Raw genomic sequence first — 9,714 nt, forward strand, 5'->3', positions numbered from 1 at the left:
CAACAGGTGTGGCCCTGCCTCTATCTGTCGGCTGCAAAGCATCTGTAAAAGTTCAAATGTCTTACATCGGCATCAAAGTAGTAGGAGGTCCAAGGTAACACATACAGTCCCGGTGGGGCCGCCCGACCCGGTCCCACACGGTGCCCTCTCCATCACCGTACATCCTCAAGGCCACTTAGCAGGACTGTAAATCTAAATCCTCATCCAGGCTGACGGAGAGAAGTACCATCGCCCTGTTCCTCCTCACCCCCACAAACATATGCCTGCCTGGCCACTACTACAGTGGAGACTGTTTGAACATTAAAAAGGGTGCGCTGTGCTGCTGCTGCTGGGTGCTGAGGGCATTGCAACAGCGCCATCTACTGGATTCACTGGAATCATCACTCTGTAGGTACCAACAATAATTGTGCCAATTGTGCCAAGATGAAATGCATTAAGTGTATCTGAACCAGCATGTCTGTAATTTGTCAGAGGACCCCGACCCTTTTCATGCAAGGTCAGACAAATTTATACACATGGTGCTTCTACAGTTATTCTAGTGCACTCTCTTCTTTGTGGAAAAAGGGGATAAAACTGAATTTGCTGTCCTCCTCTAGCCCCACAAGGACCTCTGGCAGCTACTTAATCTCAATCTGAACATTTCTGCACCTGCTCTGACTCAGCTCCCTCCCTTGTGTGTCTAAAAAGCATATTATATCTAAAAAGCATATTTTTCTGCAGCTTTGTGTGCAAAAAGTCCAAACCTGCAAAGCACACACCAGTCAGCTGCAGTCATTTTTCCCAAATGAGCTCTTTCTTGTCCTTTTTACCTCAAACTGTCACATTCAAACAAGCACAGCAAGTGTCAAGACGAGAAAAAATACATGTCCTTACTTTGAAGTGTGAAGTAAGTGTTTTATTTTTAATCGACTGCCAATTATTTGTGGCTCAGTAACGGGTGTCCTGGGTGGTAATCAAAACACTATCAAGCTAAAAAAAAATAAGGAACATGACGCAAAGGAACAGTTGTCTTGATTTTAGCATCTGTCAAACAATAAAAACCCTGTTCATGTCTCCTGAAATCCATTTCAATTTGCTCTAAATATATGTCAAAGTATTAGTCACAATACTCTTTAAGGGTTTTTCCTTATAATTCTATTGCTGATGCTACTTTTCAGATAGCTTTGCTGTGTGGATGGGAGAGAATGGATTTCCCTCCTCAATCATGCAGAGTATCACAGAAACATTAACCACTCAAGCCCAGACTGTTTAAGCTATTTTTCAGCACAGATGTGAAACATAAAGGCACTGTTACCAGACAACTTTTTTCAGCAACTATAGATTTTTTCAGCAATTCACAGGCCACTGGGTTCCCTTTTGGTCTATTATTCATAGTCTGCTTTACCTAAGGGGTTCACCAGTATTTCAAGATGATAGCAAGGCCTGTGTTTCAAAGGTCTGGGTGAACAGAGGTAGAAAAGAAACAGTAGAAATGTTTCTGTTCAATACCACAGAAGCACAGGGATATGGTTGATTACAATCAGAGAAGTGCTTCCAGTAATGTGGTAATTATGTTAACTGGTGGTGATTATATCTACTTGGAAATTAAAATCAAGCAGCTGCCTGTGTTCAGAAGTGTGAACTGTGCAACAATGACATAACAAGTAGTAGGTTTTGCACATGAAGCTAAAGATGACCTACATTTCATGCTCATTTTACATTAATTTTAAGCGTAGATGACCTTCTGTCCCTATAGAAACCTCAGCAGTACATGCAGTTCCCACAAAGAGGAAGACTGGAGCTCTACCTTGTATGAGGGTGATAGTGTTGCCCAAAGGTCCCCGGTCTGTGGTCTACTGGCTGCATTGCGTCGGCATTCTGCAAGCTCCTGACTGCGGAAAGCAGCTCAAGTACACTGACAGTTTTTTTTTGTGGACAGGTTTTGCATGGATCAATGACCAGCCACACCTCACAAGTCCTCACAGCAGGGGACGGGGGGGCTGTGCTTACTTGAGCAAAAAAAAAAAAGTGGAGTCTATTCATCAATAAGCAGGTCAACACCTCTCATCGGCTTCAAGGGGAAAGGATCAGGTTCATCTTGCATAATGCACCTCTCAACTTCACAGCCTCGGCCAAAGCCAAATCAATTCTCACTGTTCGACCTTCTGCTTTGCCCAAACTAAATAATGTGGACACCTTCGCTGCGAGACAGAGCCAATGAATATCAAAACAGTTGACGTAACAGGATAGTTAATATATTCAAGTTCTCCACTGCCATCCAGCACACCATCTTCCACTTCAGCAATCCTCTAATAGCGATTTAATTGGTGCCCCAATCTACAGGGCACTGCACTCCTTTCTAAATATGGATCAGACATAAAGCGAGAGCCAAAGCTCAAGTCCAAGAAACATTAAGTGAACACAGGAGGGATAATTCACACACGAGACAAGACACTGGTGAAAAAAACAACTTACTAACCAGTTATTTAAGTTTTCTAATCATCAGCTAACTTACATAAATGCAGATATAATGGACCTTTTTTTAAAGCAAATATTTGGACTTTGAAAAGTGCTAGTGTAACTGACAAGGTTAATAATGACTCAGCTCCATGGCATGTCCCAGTCACTCCAGTGAGTCAGCATCAGTTGTGGAACTGGTTCACATGAACAGAATGCTGCCATTATTACTGTTCAGAGGTGTAAGTACTTGAGTGTTTTTTTTTTTTGTTTGTTTGTTTTTTTGAGTATCTGTACTTTAATTGAGATTTCATATTATTTCTGTCAACTTTCACTTTTACTCCACTGCATTTCCCCTAAGCATTTTAGTTACTTACTACAAAATAATGTAGATGGGGAGGAAGGGACTAACAGAAAAATGAAGGAATAAGACGTAAGGAAAAAAATGATTTTGGTCTTTAAATGCTGTAAGTTGTAAAAACGACCTAGTTTTTCCTAAATTTAATGCAAACACATTTTTAAGGTGTATGTTATACAGAAATACAAGTCTAACTACATATTTATTTGTCAACAAAATGTACTATATTTTTACTATCAATATCTTAGGAACATTTAATATGATAAAATTACATCTGATACTTAAACACAGTAAATATCAGTTAATGTACAGCTTTTACTCAAGAAATATTCTAATAAGTGAGTTTAACTTCTACCAAAGTCATTTTCTGATAAATAAATCTGTACTTTTACGTAAGTTAGACTTTCAGGTACTTCACCCACCACTGCTGCTTTTATTAGTTGCACCACCTGAGCTTTTACTGCAATGTTAAGTCATTTACTACAATGGGTACTTGTAAGCTGTTACAACAAGAACCACAGTTTTGTCTCAGTGACCTATAATACACGAGTAATTATGTTATTGTATTGCCTGAAATGTCTTCAAAAACTGTTCGGCTGTAGCCGCGGATGTTTTAGAGGTAAACATGTACACAAACAGTGATAAACTTCCCTCTCATTTCTTTGTCAAACTCGGACAAACTCCGACCAAACAGTAAAATTAGAAAGTGCTGATAAAAACAAACCAAGTTTCTGTGGTTACTGCGTTGCATATTTCTCGCCTTAAATGTTTTTAGAAGCGTATTTAGCTTACCGGTAAACTTTCATCCGGTCCGAGATCGATCGTTTACATCCTGCTGCCATTTTGTTTGCCGTAGAAAAAAACGGCTCTTCCGGTGTGGGGCATGCTGGTACTTGTAGGCTTTCCCTCTCTTGACGAGAGCAAATGCCACAGTCTGCTTCTCTGTTTTCTCGGTTTATATGGCACCAAATTCATATTTGTGTCTTTCACGCAATAGACAGCAGAGTTATATTAACAAAAAAAAATCCAGCAGTAAAATGTGTTTTGTGTTTTGTTTTGTTGTTTTTGTTTGTTTGGTTTTTTGTATAGTATTTTGTATGCTGGCTTGCTGGCATATAACCTTGTCCACTAGTAATGATAATGTTTATATTTAATGTTATTATATGACGATATGATATCTAAATATGATTTATATTTACTTAATGTGTATATTTATGATATTAGTTATACAACATTTAAAATAAAATAAAATAAAATAAAATAAAATACTATAATAATTTCCTTCCTGACATGACAAAATGTGCTCTGTGAAAACAGTATATTTTCATGAGATATGTGTCTCAAGGGAGCTCTAATGCTGTGAAATCAAAACAAGATCCGACTAAAATTTTATTCTGTTTCTCCCTTAACATATGATGGTCCGTATATTTCAACCTGATAGAGATATTTTTAAGTCCAAGGGCTCCAAGTTATTTGTGATATCTGTAGAAAAAAAACAGAAAAAGAGTAGGATCAAGATTTCACCGGCCTTCATCGTAACATCCCCTTCAGCTCTTCTCTGTACCCTCAAATTCTTGCACACTTCAGAATTTAGTCAGAAACAAAAGCAAGCATGTTATAAACCTAATTTCCACTATTTCTCTTGCCCCCCTGTGTCCAGTTTCACACAATTTAAAAAGTATGATGTAAATCTTGTCTTTCTCACCATTAATATTTAATGCAGCTCTCAGCCTGGAAACAGTGTGACAGGCCACTGCTGATTGGCCAGGTCATGGAGGAGAGATGAAACTCTAAGCCAGTAAAAAAGGTCATATTTATCATTGTACATTTAGAGGTTTTGTAAACATTTTACATCTCATTACTCAGTATTTAATTAGCAACCTTTCATTTGTATACAACAACAGGAGGAGACATTTATTGCTATAATCCAGGGAGACATATCTATTCCTCTGTTGCTCAACAACAAGTATTATTCCAGCCAGGAGGAAACATAACCTTTATGAAAACCAGCACCCTGTAGTCCCAAGGGCCTCTGTGATTTCTTAAGGGTATATTTGTTATGCAGCTGCCATTACTGCTAAGGTTGACACACAGCTGGAGGGTAGCTGGAATCTCTGTGGATGACTGGGCCCGCTGACACTATTATGTGTCAACATCGTGAACCAGTTAGCTGCAGAGGCAAAAAGCTCCAGTGGGAAGGAAAAAATTGGCATCTTCTGTCTTCTTTTCTGGCGACACTTAACTGCCCTGATTTCCATTCTTAGATGCATCCTTTGTAGTTATGCTGACAAATGAAAACAAGATAAAAATATATGATTAAAGTTCTGGAAGTATCCATGCATAGTCCCTTCTCTGTTGTGCTGCTATTAATATTAAAAGACACCTCTGAATATCAGGAATATTCCACTTCAGAGGTGCTTTTCAGCTTCACAGTAGTTCACACAGAATAGAAATTGTTTTTCATCAACACATACATAATGAACTCTGTTCTGCTTATAACATTCACATGGATGCAATCGCTGACTTGAAACACTTTCAACAATCATACATTCACAGCCATATTGTGAGTATAAATACATTATGTTTTTATGCATTGAAAAAGATGCACAGGATCCCATTACAGCTGAAAGTATTGTGCAGCTCTTTATTTCTTACATATTCACAGACATAATAAAGCAGTGTGTAAGATTTAGGAGGAAGTATTGACATCTAGTGATGAGGACTGCACATTGCAACCAGACGAAACTTCTCCCAATTCGAATTTCATCAGTGTTCAGGTTTTTACCAGGAGCTCTAGAGTTATCTTCCTCTCCAAAACAAACAAACCAGGTGATTAAAATCGGTAAAACACTAAAAAATAAAAATAAATAAATAAATAAAAAATAAAGGAGTTTCACATTACAAATTAATGTTTCTCCGACGTTGTTCGGCATGTTTGCAAAAAGGACCTGCTCAACTTTTTGTTCAGGTGGTTTTAAAAGGGAGCTAAATTATCTGCAGATATAAATATAAATGGCTCATTCTAAAGTAACTAAAACACAACTTTTTTTTATTTTCAGGGGATTATACACTAAAGAAACCATGCTTAGTTTATTATATTCCATCTCTCCTGGTACATCCCCGTAAATCCTACACACTGGAACTGAAAATCTGTCCACTGTTCTTGACATGCAAATCCTCCTGCTTTTTGTGGATCAGACAATGTGCACCTCTCCAATCATAAATGTCTGCACTGCATATTTTGTCCACAATTTGCCAAAAAGGATTTGGAGTAATTGGTCAGCCTGTGTTGGCGAGGGTAAAATTCACCAGGCTTCTTGAAGTCCTAAAGGTTGTCTGACATCTGGCACTTAAAACATGTGATTGCTTCCTCTGAATATTTATAACCAATTATTTTCGATGAGCTATGGGGCTTAGTGAGGACATGTGAATCAAGCCATTTTGAGGATACTGTAACGGGACTCTGATAGCATTTGATAACAGACATTGCCATTGTCAGTATTCATGTGCTTATGATTCAATAAAATTATTTTGGTCAAAGGCACATAAATATTTGCCTTTTGTCATCCATTTACTGAACATTTTCTCAGCATTTCACAGCTTGATATCATTTGTAGATCTGGTTATGTCAACTCAGTGCGATGATGAAGTGGAAAAGATAGAAAAATGTGCACTGCGTCGTTGCATTCCCAAGAGTTGCTCCATGTGTTTCAGCATGACTGATGATTTTTCAAGTTGTAATAGCTTTTGTCAGAAGTTAAACTCTGGGGGAAAAAAAAGATTTTTTTCTGCTCCTCTTGTCATTTATTCATGTATATTTTTCAGTGCCTAATAAATGCAAGCATGCCTTCTTTGTATGAAACATGAGGGGAGCCAACTGTAAGTCCTGATGTTCTCTAAACATCACACAATGCAGAGATGGAGGTTTCACTGCAGAGTGGTTGCATGAGAGAGAGAGAGTGCCCATGGCTGCAGCATCCACTCGCCCCTCCTTCTCTTTTATCCCTCATTCTTCCGGTCCTGTCAGTTTGTCTCACCTCTTATACATATAAGATGGAGTTATCTGGGGCAGTGTTTATGTCTTGGTAAGTGTCTGCACATATACATGCCAAGAAAATAGGACTGCTGTGCAAAACTACAACCTGAAATGTACAATTTCTTATTTCTCATTTCTTGGCTGCATTAATAAAAGCAAATCCACACTGTAATTTAGATAAGATAATCAACACTCCCTTTACTCCTGCAAAATAAAGCACCGTGTTTGCAGTAGAAAATGAAAGCTGTTACAGAGCTGGCAGTGGGGAGTGTTTGTGCTTGAGGCCTCCTGCATTCCCGTAGTCCCACTGTGTGTGTCAGGATATAAATAGAGTTGCTTCACCACCAGAAAGCGGTGCTATAGGGTGGATGCCAGTCGTCGCCACAGTCCAGCCCAACCCACCCCAACCCACCCCCGGTCCAGGGTGACCCCTGAGTCCCTGGACCACCAGCATATTGAGCCAAAGTTGTAACAATGGACTTGTTGTGAAACCTGACTGATGAAACGTCAAGCCTCACACACTTCAGCGTGTGTTACTCTTTGCTTGAGTGGGTGTTTGATGCACAGGCATTGCGAGCTGAAAACACATGCATTATTTGTAACTGGAGGCACATTCTTTAAAGAATTGCTTTACATTAACTGTAATGATGCTTTTTTTTTTTTACATTCAGCATGGAGTTAAAAAAAATCATTTAGTTTGTTAGATTTAAAGGCGGAATTCTTTTTATCTCCAAAGCTCCAGCTCAGGTAGTTTCCTGTGTGCATACGAATGCTGCAAAAGATCAAATAGCAATATTAATGAAAAGGACCGGCGGGTACATTTCAGTCCGGTGCGTAGGGAGTGGCCTTCAGGGAATAGTCTTCTTCTGGCCTGATACACAACTAACTGACAGCCCTGTTGTATCTACTCATAGTTGTACAGTATGTACTGGTTTTAGTGTGGGAACAAATTAAAAGCAAATAAAAGAGAGAAAGGGTGGGGCATCACAAGATGTGATGTGTTAAAGTAGAAGTGTGCTTCAGCTGGATGAATGCCAAAGGCACTGGAGTCAACAAATGCATTCTCATTTTTGCTCTCAGTTCAGACCTTGTTTGTGCATGCAGGATATTTCATTTCCTTTAAGGAGATAATCTCACTTCTCTGTATTCCTTACACATTGTTTTTCTCCATATGAACAGGCATGTAAATCACTCTCCAAACCTTAAAACGTACTCATTTATTCTCATTTAGCAGGCTGCAGATTCTTCACAGGAGTGCACTGCTTTGTCAAACCAGTTCAACACATGTTAACCAGCGCCATCTGCTGCAAAGGAAGTGGCTGAAGAATGATGGCAACAAAGAAAAGCAAAAAACTGCAGATCCTTGAATGGCCACTTGGCTCAAAAGCAAATCAATCCATATAGGCTCAGCTTTGTTAAAATACCCAACTTGATGGCAGAAATTAACATGTTTACAGCCTGGTACAAAGAACAAACAAACAAAAAACTTTTTGGCCTCTATAATGATGATCTATATGATTTCTATGTTATTAACTCTTTCAATTTGATTTAGGCTTTAAGTTATGTATAATTGAGGGCGTGATTGCTCTGAGTGACAGGCTGTCGGTAAATAATGTCCTTGGGCTCTCAGACTGATCCACCCTTCACTCCTCCACCTTCTTGTCCAAATATGCTCACTTCCAGCTCAAAACAATCAAGAAGGTGGTGGCTAAAGTGCCAAACTCGAACCTTTCAGAATTGGAGTCCACCACCCAATGGGGGATGTTACCGCAGTGCCTGCGGACATTATTTTTTATGCAGTCTGCAGATATCATATGCAAATGTAGAAATGCAACATCTCTACCTACAGTGAAATAAAGCTATTGCAACAATGTAAACCTGCCACCTGTAGGCAATGAGTGGTATGGCAGCATCTTTTTTAGCTACCTTTTATGTGTTTGTGAGAGAATGACTTTATCAATCTCTGGGGAAGATGCTAGGTTTTGTTGACATTCTATGGTTATTTACATTTAAAAGAATTATTGCAATTTAGTTTGGAAGTTTTTGAACCACTTCCATGAATAAATCATAAGAGTGTGAATAATAAGTGTTTTGGGCTTACCCTCTTTATACAGTAAAGGGGCTTTTGTTGTTTTTGCTGTTGCATTACTTTCATTTTTTCTCATTAATTCTTGAGCCCTTCCAGACAATTATGTGTTGTGTTGTTCTGTTTTCTGTATTGTGATTCTGTACTGTAATGTGAGGGTTGTCTAGCTTTAATGGGATGAAGGCCAGCTGATTTAATTATACTATGTTTTGATGAAGCTTATAGTTTGTTTTATACAGAAGCAGGGCTGTGATAAGTGAATATTTTGATTTTTATATAAAAAGATGCTGTTTTATGGTAACCACTGACTATTGTACCGTGTCTGTTAAAAATTGTACTGCTTAAATGTGCTGTAAGCAAGGATCACCTGACTAATAAGGACTATATGTGGTTGCATGTTGCTCTCAGTTCCTCTGTTTTTGTTGTTTTGAGCTTGTTCTGTTTGGATTTTCTGTAAAATGTAACTTGCATGATGCAAATTTAAGCAGATTGTGTACTTCAAAATAGGGATTCTGATCTGATCGCAATGTTTTTTTACAATCACATTATGCAAATGAACAGACACAATTGCTTTTCTGTGCTGTTTCTGAATATGGTGGATTTAGACTCAAACTGGCTGACATCCTCGACAGTTATTTTCAATTACTGTGTAAGCCCACAGGTAATTGTGTTCTCACGATGTGCATCCAATGAGTACTTTGCCAGGAGCTGCCTTTCCCTCATCTTTATTCAGGTGGTTCAACATGATAACATGTAAGACGGCTCAGTGGCTCTGCAGCGAGTCGGATGCATTTACAC

At 38.8% G+C, this 9,714-nt stretch overlaps 1 protein-coding gene across 6 annotated transcripts in view; it reads right to left on the bottom strand.

Annotated features, from left to right (window-relative positions):
• slc35f3b (solute carrier family 35 member F3b) overlaps positions 1 to 3,705 on the bottom strand; it is an 80,008-nt gene extending 76,303 nt beyond the window's left edge. For 2 of the 6 annotated variants that reach the window (XR_015778505.1, XM_088086773.1), the window contains exon 1: positions 1,787 to 2,103. Coding sequence is in view for 5 of the 6 variants with exons in the window: in XM_088086773.1 (XP_087942899.1) it covers positions 1,787 to 2,022 (236 nt within the window). In the remaining variant the exon portion in view is untranslated. Of the gene's footprint in view, positions 1 to 65; positions 254 to 1,786; positions 2,114 to 3,586 lie in introns of those variants that run through there. The other 4 variants (XM_088086776.1, XM_042501866.2, XM_088086775.1 and 1 more) reach the window with 4 other exon arrangements.
• Between the last annotated feature and the right edge of the window lie 6,009 nt (positions 3,706 to 9,714).

Source organism: Plectropomus leopardus, chromosome 13 (genome assembly GCF_026936395.1).
Source record: "Plectropomus leopardus strain MGB_pleo_1.0 chromosome 13, ASM2693639v1, whole genome shotgun sequence".
NCBI classification, from domain to species: Eukaryota; Metazoa; Chordata; class Actinopteri; order Perciformes; family Serranidae; genus Plectropomus; species Plectropomus leopardus.